At 43.3% G+C, this 16,693-nt stretch overlaps 2 protein-coding genes across 3 annotated transcripts in view; both read right to left on the bottom strand.

Annotated features, from left to right (window-relative positions):
* The window catches only part of rims4 (regulating synaptic membrane exocytosis 4), a 12,749-nt gene extending 7,291 nt beyond the window's left edge, over positions 1 to 5,458 (bottom strand). The window contains exon 1 of one of the 2 annotated variants that reach the window (XM_019860439.1): positions 5,275 to 5,458. Coding sequence is in view for 1 of the 2 variants with exons in the window: in XM_019860438.1 (XP_019715997.1) it covers positions 2,165 to 2,261 (97 nt within the window). In the remaining variant the exon portion in view is untranslated. Of the gene's footprint in view, positions 1 to 2,164; positions 2,916 to 5,274 lie in introns of those variants that run through there. The other variant, XM_019860438.1, reaches the window with a different exon arrangement.
* A 3,387-nt stretch (positions 5,459 to 8,845) lies between these two features.
* cpne1 (copine I) lies at positions 8,846 to 16,383 on the bottom strand. The gene is made up of 16 exons (XM_019860496.1): positions 16,254 to 16,383; positions 15,485 to 15,613; positions 14,858 to 15,037; positions 14,657 to 14,731; positions 14,512 to 14,583; positions 14,071 to 14,154; positions 13,885 to 13,974; positions 13,703 to 13,801; positions 13,521 to 13,607; positions 13,079 to 13,138; positions 12,826 to 12,959; positions 12,568 to 12,622; positions 11,635 to 11,689; positions 11,323 to 11,456; positions 11,015 to 11,251; positions 8,846 to 10,681 (listed from the first exon to the last, which is right to left on the bottom strand). The coding sequence occupies exons 1-16, from the start codon at positions 16,269 to 16,271 to the stop codon at positions 10,559 to 10,561; spliced, it is 1,632 nt and encodes a 543-aa protein (XP_019716055.1). The 5' UTR covers positions 16,272 to 16,383; the 3' UTR covers positions 8,846 to 10,558.
* Between the last annotated feature and the right edge of the window lie 310 nt (positions 16,384 to 16,693).

The following is a 16,693-nucleotide window of genomic DNA, read 5'->3' as shown; positions in this document are numbered from 1 at the left end:
GATACATACAGGCGCACTTTGAGTCACATGCACTCAGACACACGTACACGTTGTACTTGCATGTCCATGCGGACACACACTGAAATTCAAACACACGCACTCTGATTCAGATACACTTGCGTACAGACATATAGACACATGCGCACACACACACACACACAAACACACACACTAACTTATATGCAAGCACACACACATATAAATAATTCACATGCATACTCAGACACACACATGCGTGCACCACACATAACACACATACACGCACACTTGTACCGAATGAATTGTCGCAGATTGATTCGCTTATGCAGATACAGCATATTGAAAAAAAAAAAAAAAAAAGAAGAGAACATTCCTTTCGTTCTGTCTTTCATCCTTTCTTCGAGACAAATGGACACAGCAAAGCTGCTGGGGGGCTCGGCATCGAATCTGTGAACTGTGAACGACGAGCACAGGGACGAAGATGGCATGGGGGAGACGGATAGGGGAGGGGGTGAGGCGACCCAAAACAGTCAGGAGTAAAAAATGGTGTGCCAGGAAAGGAGGTCTGCTCCACTGGGAGGAGGAAGAGAAGGAAGAGGAGGAGGAATGATGAAGCACGTGAGGGGGCGGGGGGGGGCTGGGTGGGCTCTACCGGGTGCGTCCGATCAAAAGGATATTTTTGAAACAAGATGGCCGTCGATCAACAGACCAGTGAAACAACAAGTTCCCCATAACAACAATTTGAGCAAGAATTAGTCCTGCCTCGGACGGGTAATTACGCAGCCCCATTGGAACGCCGCTGCTAACCAAAACAGCAGTATCTTCTGAGGCAAATAACCAGTCTCGCAGATGAATCAAAGAGTACAAATTAAGTATACAAATTACATTAAATATATTTTGGCAGTACTTTGCCATAGCTATTGATGTAGAACTTGTGTAGTGATTTTGGTTATTAGCAATTAAACTTTTGCAAAATGCGATCTCTTTTTGTTGTCGTTCATATATTAGTCTCAGTCTTAGTCTTGGTTATGCCCACATGCTCTGATGTATTGCATGTGAGAGTCGTTTTCCCGTCGCCCGGAGAGAGAAAGCACACGGCGGCCATTCGGTGACCTCCACTGATGGCGGACGGCAGCCAAATACATGACATCATCACACATACTGTGCGCGCGTGTGCGCTGGCGTGGGTGTGTTCAGTGCAGGATTTACTCAGCACATTTATTTATTTTTTTGCTTTGTCTTTTATGTTCAGGGCACAAGTTTTTCCCCATTGACTCTGGTTAAAAGTTTGACATGGATCCTCTTTGTCACTGCTTTGAAGCCATGATTGAAAAAAAAAACGACACAGCCGTTTTTGCCGTAAGGTTAGCACGCTTATTTGAACCTCTTGTCGTTTTTACACAGATCTGATCGGCTGGATCGGATTGGCAGATATTTTGCATTTCATGTTAAATCAGCGGTCAGTTGTAATGTCATAGTTTGCCAATCGATCAACGATGTCATCGATCAGATCTGCAAAATAAAACATGAAGCAGACATATTCTCGTTCACTCCCGGGACGTTCAGTGCGTGCTGGCATCGTGAATGATGCAAAGTTTCAAAGCATCTAAAATCGGATATTTTTTTCAATTATTTTCCCCAATATTTTAAAATATAGAAACATATATATGTCATAGAAACATAAGTATGTACTGTGTATCGTTCAACCTGTAGAGTTTGAAGGTCACTACGTATAAATTGTGCGACTCACATGTTTGCTGTGAAGATGTTTGTGACTCAACCGTTTCGCACTTTAGTCTTTCGCGTCTGCAAGAAATGTATGTGAGTGTTCTACATCAACAAAATTGAAGTCATTATCATTGTGAATGATTTTTCCCTCCCGTCTTGGTCCGATGTATCATTTGAATCGGACTGTCAAATAAAGAAATTGTGTGTTGATTTTCTTCACCGTTACGGCCTCCAATTTTCAACCGTCAAAAACTTTCTTTGTAAATAGGACCTCAAGTGTGGCTGGTTCAGCGTATGAGTCGTTCATATGTGTAAGAAAACCATGGCTGCATGAAAAAAAATGTCAGAATTAGGAAAAAAAAAAACATTTTCCACACGTGCCTTTCCCGTTCTCAACAGAATGATACGAAAATGAAGAGCCGCGACGTAGCCTCACTCATGCACGCACGTACGGTACCTCCGTCGTCCTCGTCAAAGGAGTTCATGCAGGGGAAGTAGATGGCGAGCGCCTCGAAGGACGCCGACAGGCTGATGCGGCTCTGCGAGCGCTCCATGTAGAGGCCGCCCCCACCGGTGGTCCCCCCGCCCGCCACCGGGCCCGGGTCGGCCGGCTTGGCCAAGCGCGGCTGCTGGGCATTCTTCACGCGGAGTACGGCGCGCGGCGTCTTGCACGGCGGTCGTCGGCTGCCCCCCGCGGCGGCAGACCCCCCAAGCCAGCCGGGAAAGGCGAGTCACAAGCCGGGAAGATGCTGGTGGTGCTCGGCGGTGGCGGTTGGCGGCGGCCAGAGGAGGAGGAGGAGGAGGAGGAGACGGAGGGCGAAGAAGAAGAAGAGGAGGGGGAGGAAGAAGAGCTCTCATAGAGGATGCTTTGTTCCTTGCTCCCAGGTCCCAAAAGTGGGATTTGACGCCGTCTTAGGAGGAGAGCTTCTGGAGCTGCGCGGATGGCGCTCGGCTGCGCATCTTCGCGCTGGGGAAAACACGCAACTTTGCACAGAAGGGGGTGAAGGAGGTGATGGCGGCGCCGTTCGCCTCCCAGGCTCGGATGCTCGGCCGGGATCCTTCAGCTCACTTGAGAGGATGAGGAGAGTCTGGCATGGATGAAGGAGAGCAGGGGAGGGAGGAGAGGAGCCAACCAATCACAGGCAGAGGAAGGGGGGAGGGGCGTGGCTATGGCCGGCGGACAAACCTTCAGGCACAATTATGGCCGAGAAAATTAATGGTGACGTTTTTGTTAACTACTCGGCTTTCAAGAATAACGTGTTTTTGTTTTGTGTTTTATTTAATTTTGGGAGGCGGGGGGGGGGCGGGGGGGATATATTTTTTGAGAATTTATTTTTTTTTCGAGAGCAAAAGTCATCATCAACGGAACAATATTGCTGCCAAACCAGAGAAGGTTCAATATTACGTTATAACGTGGTAAATTCCACCCTGGAACGTGATAAGATGAAGATTTTAATGTGACAAGTTTGATTGCCGAAAAGTATTTATTCATTCATTGTGTAATTTAAAAATATTTTTCAACAACAAAAGATGTTCTTGAGGAAGTCTTTTTTTCAATAAAAAAAGTTGAGTTGTATTGGTAGTCTCGCAAAAATAATGAATATTTTTTTATATTTTTATTTTTGTAGTTTTTTTGGGGGGGTGGGGGCACAGGAAAAAAAAATCATATATTTGCTAGAAAAAGTTTTCAAGAATAAAAAAACAACACAATTCTATGTATTTGGTTTTACTGGTAGTTTTTCAAAACAAGAGGTATGATTTTTCTTTTTATTTTAGGTTAAAGTCAGATTTGATCAGATCATTTTTCAAGAAGATGGCTGCCTACATGGAGTATACCACGAGTAAACCCATGAAAGGAGAACATGCCAACTCCATACAGGAAAGCCGGAGCCGGAATCGAACCCACAACCTCTGCACTGTGAAGTGGACATGCTAACCAGTCTTCAGTCATGCCGCCCGTCCTGATCGTAAACTTTACCCCAAAAAAAAGAAATGTCGTCAAATATCAAGCCAAAGTGAAAAAAGGCCTCGCAAAGGTAACCACGGCAACGTGTCACCAACAGCTGACGAAAGGAAGGAAGCAGATGCTCATTTTTCTATTTCAAGCATTTGCACCAGTTTCTCAGTCCTCACCAAAATGTCCCCACGTCAGCCAACGAATAAACATGTCCAACGTTCAGAGAAGCAACAGTGATTTCCCTTCTGGCTCATTAAAAAAAAAAAAAAAAGTTTTCATGCTAAAAAAATAAATGTTTACGTAATTTTTGACGACTGTTTGCAGACACGCTGACGTCACAGAACGTCTCTGGAAGACATCCGCCACACGGGATGAGGACACACGCACGCGTGCGTGCGCGCACGCACACACACACACACACACACACACACTGTGTGTGCGTGTTTCTCTTGTATGAGATGAAGAAACCCAGAAGTTAAGATCAGTTTGGTGTCCGCGTGCAGCTAAAAATGTTATATAACTAAGACTGTCATGATGGATTACCAGGTAGCTGTATAGTGTGTGTGTGTGTGTGTGTGTGTGTGTGTGTGTGTGTGTGTGTGTGTGTGTGTGTGTGTGTGTGTGAGCTGCAACTGAGGCAGCTTTCCAGCTAAAAGTCGACCCCAAAATAAGTTAACCATATTATAAAAAAATCAGTGCTCATTCAATGTTTTTTTTAAATAGAAAATTCCACAAAGACGCGGCCACTTAACAAGATGCTACTAAAAGGCAACCAACACATGAGCTAAGCAGCTAAATAGCTCACAAAATAACCAGCTACACAGACTTCAACAAACTAGCCAACCACTCAATAAACCAGTCAGCGAAAGCGCAAACCTACAAATTACCCAACTCAAGGCAATCAACCAGCTAACCAGTTTATCAGCCACACGACTTGAGACAACATACAAAGGAGCTAACAGTCAACAAGCTAACAAGATCAATAAATAACCAACTAACAAGGAATGTAGCTTACTAGTGAACCAGTTTATAATCAAGTACGGTAACAAACCAAATAAAGAAAAAAAAAAACACCAGCAACCAGCATACCAACAAACGCCATGCTAATAAGCTAACCAGTTAATTGCTAAAATATAACCATCTTAGCAGAAAATTGGTCAACAGTTAATACACTCACTCATCAACCAAATACACTAAGCGTCCCGCAAGCTAAAAAGGTGACATACCAATTTGTTAACCAACTGGACGGTCAACTAAGCACCCATGTGAAGCAGCCTGCCGTGCCAAAATGTCATCTGCCCTTCGAATGAACTAAGCAGCCTACTAGCTAACAAAATAACCAGTGGTAGAGCTTGCTAATCAGTCAATAATCAGTCAACTAAACTGCCAACCACACATTAACCACAAGCAGCTAACAAGACATCCTGCTAACTAGCCAACAAGCCAAAATGTCAATAATAATTTTTTTTTTTAAAAAAGGAAATGGGTCGCTTCTTTTTTGGACGCTTCAGCCTAGTTTTTTTTTCTCTTTCTTTTTTTTCTTTTTGTATGCGTGAAAGTGGGCCGAGGCCTCAGACTCAATTTATTTTGAAAGTAGAGCGGCAACTCACAATTATCTGATCTTCATTGCTTTCTCCCGCCACCTTGGTCTTCCTCTTCGGCCTTTTGAACAATCCCTGGGGAACAACCGCAGGCGTACTTGGTTTATCTTAGCTCAGTGTTCTGACAAATCACCAGAGATTTGCGTATTGACAGGATTAGCTCCACAATTTTGCCTCTGTTTGGCTTTTTGCAGGTGTATCTACTATGCATTTTTTTATGCCGCCAAAGAACGACACGAGTGTTTTTTGTCGCTGTTTTTACATGATATGATTTCCTTTGGGAACAACAATTATTGAGAAAGGATCAGCTTTCCATCCGTGATTTATCATTGACTGCCTTTCACTAAATCAAGGGTCCCTTTGGAGTTGAAAACAAAATCAACGATTGATCGGTTGCTTAGTTAATAGAAAAAGGTGTGCGTCACCATTTGGTTAAATTAGAATCATGAGATCATGTGAAGAAAAGAAAACAGGTTTATTGTTATTACGTCATCAGAGGAAGACGTAATGACGTGTGAGACAGTTTCTTAAGTACTTAGTCATTGAGTTAGAGTTGGTCATTGGTAGGACAGTCAGCATGTAAGTGAGTCACTTCGGTAGTTAACCGGTCACTCAGTCAATCAGTGTGTAAGCCAGTTAGTAGGAGAGCTGGTTAGTCAGTAAATCAGCCTAGTTATTCAGTTAGCGGGTGACTCCATGAGTCAGTCACTCAGTGAGAAAGTCAGTCTGATCAGTTAATGAGTGAGTTAGCCAGTTTGTCAGTCAGTATGACAGTTAGTCATTTACATATTGTGGGGGGGGGGGGTATAATGTGTCCTTGAAGTCGTTCATTGATCGTGATGACAGCTGACGTTCATGCCATGTTCCAGAGCTCTAGAGATAAATAAGGGACCGTAGTTCCTTATGTCCATCATCCGTTTCTTTGCAGCCTCGGTTGCTGTTGACGACGCTCCCGAGGGATCGGTCCCCTGTCATGTGATGGAGAGGCAATCTGCGTCAGCGTTCGCAGCATACTTTGCTCCACGACGTCAATGGGTTTCCTCGTTAAGGCCGCAAGTGGAAAGCGAGCATTTATCCACTAAATCATGAAAATGATAAGCAGGCGCATGCGGCGCCGTCGTGTCACTCGGCCACAAACAAAGGCAACAGTGTTACAAAGTCTGTCAGTTAGTTACAGTTGGTCAATCAGTCGGTCACTAACTTCGTAAACTTGTCAGCGAGTTTTAGTCATAGTCAGTCAGCTGGTTACTTGTCAGTGAGTTGGTTACTTATTGAGCTCCTCAACTGACTTGAACATGGTTCCTTGGCCCCCGAGATGCCACAGAATGACTGCGAAACACTACTTTTATTCAAAGAAAGCGCCTCAATTCACAGCAATTTCGTTCCTTAGCACTGAGATGCCACAAGATGGCAGCAAACTTTTATCTAAAGGCGTCTCCTCAAGCACTCCAACATAGTTCCTTGGTCTAGAGATGCTGTAAAAGCACTAGTTTTGATGAAAGGAAGGTGATTGTTGACTTGACATTCTGTGTTGTGTGTGAGTAGAATTTTCTTCAGAGAAATTACAGTTTTGTCACACATTCTCATTTGTGTCTCTGTTTTGCAGTCAACTTTAACTGGGAGTGACAAATAAACAGCGTGAAATAAGCCCGCCAGGGCTCTTATTCCGAGAACTGTGCGGGACTTCTTGTTTCCTCAGAGTGATGTTATACGATGGTCTCCCATTTCGAGCAGGCATACCTACATCAAAAAATTTTACCAAGACTGCATTTTAACATGTTTATAGCAGCCAGAGCGCCGCGACCGGTCGGTTTGTTGTGAGCACGAAGAGCAACTTGATTGATTTTCAAAACCCGGAGAGCCCCCGCAGCCAGGTGTGAGTTATGACACTTCACAACGTATCGATCACAACGCCGGCAGCCGGGAGCGTGATTGAAGGCACCTTCTCGTCATCGCCACGCCGACCGACCGTGGCGGTACATCGTAGACCCCTGCTACTGGTTGGAAACAAGCACTTGAGATACATCATTTAAATTCTATGGCTTTGGAAATTGGCATAGGTCAAATATCAAACGGTCAACGTCAGAGCAATGTCAAATATGAAAAAAAACACACACGAACAAACGAAAAAAACAAAACGGAAAATCCTTCTATTTTTATCCAATTACCTCCAAACTTGGTGGACCTGTCCACCGATTTGATTCTCTTGCAGGGGTGACTGACCTTGAATTTTAGGATACCTTGGGGTCAAAGTTGACCAATGACAACTAAACCCAACTAAAAATGTTTTCACAGCAAAGTACATTAAGACGTGTCAAATTAAAGGTCTGGAACGGGGCCTTCCGTATATGTAAGTATTGTGGTACTGTAGTGTATTATGTTCATTCATATGACGAGGCAATGGCCACAAAACACGCTTTAACAAGAAGCCAAGTCAAAAGACTCACTGGTAGAAACCGAAGGTCTTGATGAAATCTTTCTGTAGATTTCAATTACTTTGGCGACAGTATGTTGTCAATTGATGGCTTAATAATCACAACACAACGATATCTTGGCCGGAAAACGACAACTGCGACCTTTACTGACACCCGACGGCCGCCAAGGTGAGCCGCAACCGACGTCTAATCAATATTGCGTCATGGGAAGGAAGGTACAGAGGCAGATCGGTAATCGGTCGTTCGCTTCAAACCTTCATTTCAAGGCCAACTTGAATCCTTAACTCAGTCTTGTTTGAAACTCTACTTTGAAATCCTTTAAAGCCATAAGTGGATACCTGAAGTCCAGCCCTGAACCAGGCTTGAAACTCTACCTTGAAAGTTTAACCTTGGCTCGAGATCCTAATTTGAAGCCCTACTTTTAGAAGCCCTAACCTTTGCTAGAAGCCCAACTTCAAAAACGTAACCCATTTTTTGCCTTGAAACCTTACTTTTAACGCCTAACCCTTGTTTGAAGCATTACGAGGACCTATTAGCGCATGAGTGGGCACTTCGACTTTGTTTACATCACACAGTAACAAGCCCCTCAGCACCCCCCTAAGCAAAATGTCAGTTGACACCAGGATGAACTCACGTCTGACAGAAAGCTGCCTCCTGGAGGCTGTCACCATGGAAACAAGCACGTCAAGGAGAAAGATGGGAGTTTTTGGGGGGCAGAGAATGCATATTTTACGAAGGAAGTTAATATTTTTATTTCAAGAAAAAAAAATTGGCATTTTCAAGAAAAAGGTCAATTAACTGTTTAAGCAGTCGTATTTAAAAAGGGGGTTAAAAGTACAACTGGGTGGGTGGGGGGGTTAGAACTTGTCACATTTATTCAGGAGCGGAAAAGCTTACAAGGAAGTCATACTTTGCTTCGTTAAATTCTTTCCAGAAAATGTCAGTCAATGTAAAAGAAAAAACTTAGAAAAGAAAAATGTACTCTGATGAGGTACATTTGTTTCAAAAGAAAAGCTTTTGGAGAAAAAGGGAAAGAAAGGGGAGCGAAAGTCATCTCAAGCGATTTATGATATAGTTCTCTCTGTCTTCCCAAGAGGCAGGCATCACCAGAAAAAATGTCCAAACATCCATGCCATGTTTTTTTTTTGCTTTATTGGTTTCATTTTTGAAGCATTTTTAATACAGTTTTGTGCCTTCTTACTGGTCTCAAGTGAGCTGTGCAGCAAAGCATTGTGGGACATCTGACTGTAGTATGTGTCGTTTTCACCTTTTGCAAATTAATTGAAGTCATTGTGAATTTACATTTGGATATTTGTCTACTTATAAAAAAATGTCTTCCTCTTTTCACACTAACACGAAGTTTGGGATAGAACATGCATCTTTTGTATTCTACTAGCATCAAGAGGCAACATTTTTTTCCCTTTACATTGGCACAGTTGTGGCGCACACGTGTGCGTGTTTTCGAAGTGCTCAATTTAAGAACTTTGACAAAGGCACTTCTATATTTTATCATCCCCTTCTTGTTCAAGTTACATCCTTTTTTCTGTGGGGTTTGTGGTAAAAAAAACGAAATTGCCACAAAACATTTTCTGAAATATTTGCTCTGTGTCATCATTTTTGGCACCAATGCTGGGAATCCATATGCCGGTCATGTGAATGTCAGTTCTAGTATAGTTACTATTAAAAGCTACTACACCTATAATTATTATTATTATTATTATTATAAGGCATTTGGAATAAGGCAGCACAAGTTGCATGATGAGCTATGATAAAGTCTTGCATATATTTCTGTGACAAAAATTCCAGCATCGAGAGAGGACATCGACCAAAGTGCAAAGTAATCAACTTCTTGCCAATAAAATTGGCAAAGACTGACAAGACACACACAGGACTGAACTGGTCCCCGTGGTTACGTAGTAAACATTTGGACCCGCACTTCGACTAATGGCCACGAGAAGAAGCTACAATCAAAAGACTAGTCAAGTCTATAGGTTGCCCTACAGCCCCATGTTGCCATGGAAACAAGCGATAATGCAATAGGTGTGTTTGTACGTGCGTTCACCCAAGCTGCATAGTTTTCGAAGAAAAAAAAAGGGGGGGGGGGGGGGTGAAAAAAAAAAACTTCCTCCAGGCCTTGTAATTGGCTGCCAGTAGAGTGCAGGGATGCGATTGGTCCTTTGCGAGTAAAATACAAAATAAGGCGTGGTCCAAGAGTAGCTATCGGTACAAAAGGAGTACGAGGGCCACGCTGATTAAAATGAAAATGAATTACATGGTGAAAATAAAGTAGCAATCTTCTGAGAATATTTGAGTTGAAAAAAGTTGTTGTTTATTACTCTGAAATGTTTCATTTCAGAGTAATAAAGTCAAAATATTTCCCATGAAAATGTTATTTAGGGACCCCAATTGCACGAGAATGATGTAATCTTACAATAATTAAGTCAGTCTTTTAGAAGAAATAAGCTACATATTTTCAAGAAAAGTGGTTACTTGTATGTTGAATTATTTAGAAAAAAATTAAAACTATCCTATGAGAATCAAGCCCTGTCTTTTCAGTAAACAAAACATCTTATGACAATGAAAGTGATACAATGGAAATACTGTGCTTTTGACACTTTTTTTTTTACCCAATGCTTGGCAATTTTTTTTTTCATAGCTGTTATTAGGAAGCGCCTATTATTTGCGGATTTCAGTGGAGTCCTTTTTATCTGCAAGCAATTATTTCTCTCTATAAAAAATACTCTAGTCAAAGGGGCAAGGGGGGGCGCCAGTTAAGCGCAGCTGATTGGTCCGTTGCGTATGGATGGTGGGTGCGTTGGGAGTGCGTTAAGAAGGCGGGAATGCGGCACGTGTGGCGTTCACGCTTTGGCGGGCGCTTTGGCGGGCACCTTGAGGGGCTGCAGGCCTCTCATTTTGAAGTAGGACACCACCTGTGTGGGCACCTCAGCCAACACTGACTGTGCCAAAGTCGCCTGGGGGGCCTGGCGAGACAAAGCAGAGCGCACGCAGGCGCTTAATTACACGACTGCACTTCACTGGTCAAAAAAAAAAAAAGGAGAATGCATTTGCAACCAATGATGTCTCCGTCTCTCTTTGTTCCATCCGTCGAAATCAGTTGACTTTAGTGACAAAGCTCTGGCTAATAGGAAAGTAGTGAATGGAGGCAAAGGAAGTGAAAATTAAAAGTGAAAACTTAACATAGGGATAAAAGTCGGAAAAAAAATGGCATTGGAAGAAAGGGTCTACGTTTTTAGTGAAGAAGTAAAAAAAAGAAGAAAAATAGAATAGAAAACTTAGGTGAGTTGGACACTCACATCTTTGAACTTGAGGAAGGGGACAAACTGGACGATGTCCCTGGCAACGGCCTCTCCCACCGTGGACCTCAGCACGCCGTCGTCTCCGTCCAGCAGCTCCATGGCCTTAAAGTCAGCCGGCCCCACGCCCACGATGATGATGGACATGGGCAGGCGAGAGGCGCGCACGATGGCGTCCCGGGTCTGGTCCAGGTCGGTGATCTCGCCGTCGGTGAGGATGAGGAGGACAAAGTATTGCTGCGGACACGACACGGCATCAGTCCAACGGACTCGGCGGATGCGTGGGCCACGCATGTTTTGGTCCTCACAGAGGCGCTGTTGCTCTGGGCGGCGCCGGAGGCGATGGAGGCCACGTGGTTGATGATGGGGGAGAAGTTAGTCGGGCCAGAGAGTCGAAGCTGAGGGAGAACCATCCTGTAGGCTTCCACGATGCCCTGAATGCCTGCCGCAGGAGAACACATGCAAGTGATCATATTTCAGAAAAGGTCAGATATCGAAGAAGTGGGGAGGATCTATCTGATGAGGATTTGGACTTATTTCCTTCCGCCTTTGCTGAAACTTTGGGCAAATCCGAAGTGGGAGCATTTCTACTAAACGAACGGAGAAAAAAAAAACCATACCTTGGCAGTAGGGGTTGGTGGGGTTAAAGTTGAGGGCAAACTCGTGATGTGGGGCCTGCGGGATCCACAACACAATCACGTCAATATGTCCCACCTTTGTTTGTTGTGCAAACCAAAGAGCAAGCATATACGTCTTTCAAGTTGGATGAATGTTGAAGATTTTGGTTGATTTTTTTCCTGTTTTCCACATTCTCAATGACAAAATTCTAAATTCCGGCTCCCATGCGAGCGAGGAAATCGAATGAGCCTCATGCGAAGGTGGCTTGCTTGTTGGCCGATTTTCACACTTTCAATTTCCAACTGTTCGGCTGAGTCCGAACATCAGAGGAACTATTTTTCACATTTCCCCAAATACCTGCAGTTTTGTCAGATCCACATTTTGCAATCCAAAATGTCCACATTCGTGAGGACATTTCACACATGCACCCGTATCTACACATTCTATTTTTTTTCGTTCTCACGTCCAATATTTCTTCACAGATTTACCATTACTTGAGTAATTACGAATCTCTCGAATTATTTATTCTATTAAGTTGACCAAAAGAAAATTTCTTTTAATGTTCAAACTTTTATCGGAAAGCAAGCACAAACAAACACCGATTAGGATTCAGGTATGGGTTTGGTTCGTAACGTGTCAGAAAAAAAGGCAATCATCTTGATTATTGTTCTCCAAACTACAAGCAGATGTTTGCAAATGTCGCATTTTGGAAAAAAAACAAAAAGAATCTGCTTTCATGGAGTACTACAGAAATCAGAATAATTGCTGTTGAAAGACTGAAATCAGAGGATTTGGATCATTTCAAGTTGACTAAACAATTACTAGACGATCAAAATAGTTGATCCATTTGATAATGGACCTGATGTCGATTCACTGTCACACGTGTCATTTCTTCCGATTTAGTTAAGGAAGTGCACTTTCGACTTCGTACGCACCTGGTAGTCAGGAGGAAGTTTGGCTCCAAAACCAAACGCGGGGAAGAGTTTATCACTGAAAACAAGAAAAGAAAAAAAAAAAAACAATCGCAATTAGCCAAAACACAGACACTCAATCTGATCCAAACACAAAGTGTCTGCCGGATGAATTCAAGTGTGACGTCTTACATCGAGATTCATATTAAGTTGTTTTGCTTAATGGGTCCGTCCCACTTGCAGTTGCGTAAATCGAGTGCGTGAGAAAAAAATTGTACTGACGTGTCATAGTCTTGGATGACCTGGCCCACGGACCAGAGTGCAGACAGGTACTGGTTTAACCCGTCTGGACTCAAGTAGTGGAGAGAATTGGGAGAGCGAGGGTCCCCGTTGGAGCCCGTGAAGTCGATGCCCACCTATGCACACACACACACACACAAAACTCTCGTGAGTGAAACTCTCGTGAGTGTGTGTGTGTGTGTGTGTGTGTGTGTGTATGTGTGTGTGTGTGTGTGTGTGTTAGAAGGGCTCTCACAGTGAAGTTAATCTGGCAGCCGCCCATCACATAGTCCAGGAAGCTGTGCTGCGTGGCTAACTGTAACATCACAAACACAAAGTCACGTCACGCAACAGCCAATCAAGGGAGACGCCAGCCGAAGTGTGCCTCGTTACATCATAACAGGAGTAGGCTTCATATGGAATCGTAACGCAAGTGAATCGGATCGTAGTCAAAGCGAATCCCAGCCAAGTGTAGTCGGGAGTGGATTATATGTCGCGATAGGAAATAATCTTATCTTGCACTGCAGTGCATCAGATCATAATTGGAGTGAATGGTTTTGTTATCAGTGTGACTCATATCATAAATGAATTAATTGCATCTTGTTGTTGTCAGCGAGCCTGGAATAAGTGGAGTGAATCTGATCCTAACTGTGGTGAATTGTATCGCATCAAAGTTGGAGTGAATCAGTCAGTGGTACCTTGCAGCTTTTCACAGAGACCACCCCGGAATTTTTGTAGCTCTTCTTCTTCTTCTGCTTGTCCGGATGGATGCAATCAAATGCCACCTGAAGGACAGAGCGCGAACAAGACACAAATAAGACGACGAAGATGAAGACGAGGGAAATCTCTTGCGGTTCGCCGTCGAACTCTGCCAGCTGACCGGTGAGCCGGAGGCAGCTTTCTGCAGCTCGGACACTTTGGTGGTGAACGAGCCGATGAGGTCGTGGGAGCCGTCGCTGTCGTGGTCGGAACAATCCACCTGAGGGCGACAGAGAGCAGGTCAAGTCTGGTAGAAAGTAGGTGGAAGCTTCTGCCTAAGTGGGGTTCTCATTTGGTGGGTACCTTGAGAGGCCTTTCCAGGTCGCTGCTGCAGAATGTCTGCAGGGGGACCGAAAACTTCTTCCAGCTAGGATTCAGGTTGTTCTTCACCACCTGGACATGCACACACACAAAACATGGACACAGCAATTTGTAAAGTGTTTGGTGGATATATCGTCATCATCATCATCAAATGGAGCATTTCAGCACCTCTGTTCTGTGCACCAGCTGCCATTTTCCATCATCTCCTTTTTTGAAGAACTCCAGGAAGGGGTCCGATTTGCCAAAGGTGTCCTGAACAAACAAACAAATACAGACATGAAGAAAAATATTGATTCGTCATTCTTTTACGTTTCACAAGTCTATTGCTACTGGCGTGAAACTACATTTGACAAAGAGCATGCCAACAGTTTTTGTCACTGTCTGGGCTCGGGCTGCTTTGATACTTCAGGATCTGGACTTTTTGCTGTAATGAATTATACCAATGAATTCTGCTGTCTCGCAGACAATTTGGCCTGCTTTTTATATTTACTTGGGTAGTGAGATGCTCAAATTGGTTGGATTTTTAGAAACATACGTGTGATAAATTTGCACTTAAAAATCAAAGCTTACAAATCAGCAAAGGGGCAAATACTTTTTTTTTCCAGTTACCTTCTTGTCCAGATTCTTAGCTTCCAGCTCCAACTGGATGGCTCTGTTGTCCTTTATCTCCTCTGCAGTAATCTAAGCATTAACATGAAGCACTGTTAAATTAAATGATAGTATTATTATAGCACAGAATAAACAGACTACATACCGTAATGCTTCCTTTGCCAGCAGGTTTTCCTTTCTTCAGCTGCAGTGGTCTGGTCAGAGTTTTACTGGAAACAATCTGCAACACACACACACACACAACACACACACGCGCACACATGAATCTCATTTTGAGCATAGTGGAAGAGTTGACAGACTGAGGGTCAGGGTCCAAACATTTGATACAAGTTTAATGTGCATTTACCTGTCCCAAGGTGAGTTCCACACCTCCCAGGTAGTCATCGTCGCCCAAGTCACGGGATGCGTTGTCAATGTCATAAACGCCCAGTTTGAGGTTCTGAACCGTCTCAAAGTGGTAGTTCAGACGGAGGCGCTGACTGAAGGACGGGCTGGAGGTGTTCTCAATACGCTCGGTGCGGCCCAGCTAACAGGAAGGAAACACACGCAAGAGTCTATTAATCATAGAAAGACAGAGGCGGCTAGGAATGCACATATATGGGAAATGGGCTGTCACTTATAAAGTGCTTCTCTACCTCAAAGCGCTTTACACTGTTACCTAATTCTGTGGTTTTTTTTCATTACATAAATACTTCCTGAATTGTAGATTAATACTTAGGTCATAAAGTTCATGAAGGAATACATTTGGGAAAGAAAAAAATAATGTTTTATAATTTGATTCTTCTTTGTAAAGATAACAGCTTTACACATCTTGCTATTTTCTTAGTCAGCTTCATGATGTGCATGACAGCGATATGACCTGGAATGACTTCCAGTCACAGCTGTGCATTATGAAGCGTTAAGAGCTGGAATTCTTGACCTCTTTGGAAGATGTTTTGTATGACCAAAGACAAATGATTCCTTTTATTATTACCTCAGTCCAGCTATCTTTTCCAGAGCGCTGCAGCAGCACACATAGCGGATCCGACTTTGATCCCACGTCTTTGTCCAGCAGGTCCGAACAAGAGATGGTCAGCTCCACCTTAGATACACAGTCCGCCATCTGTGTGGGGAAAGAGAACAACAAAAGTTTAAGAAACCTACCTTGGTGCGGATTGTGGTATCTCTGTATTTGGTTTTCAGTGACCAAACAAGCCACATTTAAAGTATTTGTCAGACGATATGCTGTGATCACGTAACAAACCTGTAATGGGGATTTTTTTTTTCAAACCAAGGTTGACATTTTTTAAGATCAGCGAAGATGAGACGTAGTAGAAGCGTTGAATTTTACGTGTGTGTGTGGGGGGGGGGGTGCAAGAATAAAGGGTACGGCTCACCACATAAAAAGTATGCTATTAGAGAATAACATTGTCATCTTAAAAATATTTTAAGATGAAAAAAAAGACGAAAAGGCGAAAATTATGCAATGTAAATGCAACGTATATTTTACAGTACACGCCCATTACATTTCGCAAGGGACACACCACAGGAATTAAATACAACGTGCTACAATAGCGGCGGAGAGGTGAACTTTTACACGCACTTTAGTTTAACATGTTACAATAAGTCAGCCATTAAATAGGAAAATGTTAAGAATTTGTTTATATTGAGTTCATTTGCGTGGTCGTAGAACACCAACCGGGAGCCCGAAAAATAAAACCTCTGCGACAAAATGCCTGTTCGCGCAGCAAACACACAGTTACCTGGTTTGACTTCAACATCAGTCTGGATGTTTTTCACTCGATATATTCACGATGTCGTCCAAAAGTGACGAAAGTGCTGTCTGTTACCACGATGTGACTCACACAGGAAGCTCAACCAGCTAGCAAGTTCTCGCTTTAATTGGACAACAAAGCAAAAGAAGCGTCCTCTTGATTGGACAGAAAGTACTGTCAGCAACCAGCACCCGCCCACCTTGAACACGACTTCCGGGGAGACATCGAATAAAAGCAATTCCACAGCTCAACCGAACCATTAAGCAGGATACGGCTTTTCGAGCAGAAAAGGGATGCCACATCTATTACATGAACAAAATTGACGAATGGAATTATGTAAATTACTCACATCAAATCATCTGTCTCACGTCGTCAACGTAATCTGTTCTTTTAACATCCTTTGCACTCAATTTGAAGCGTTCCCTCAC

Source organism: Hippocampus comes, unplaced genomic scaffold, assembly GCF_001891065.2.
Source record: "Hippocampus comes isolate QL1 unplaced genomic scaffold, H_comes_QL1_v1.1 scaffold106, whole genome shotgun sequence".
NCBI classification, from domain to species: domain Eukaryota; kingdom Metazoa; phylum Chordata; class Actinopteri; order Syngnathiformes; family Syngnathidae; genus Hippocampus; species Hippocampus comes.
This window is presented reverse-complemented; position numbering and strand designations above follow the sequence as displayed.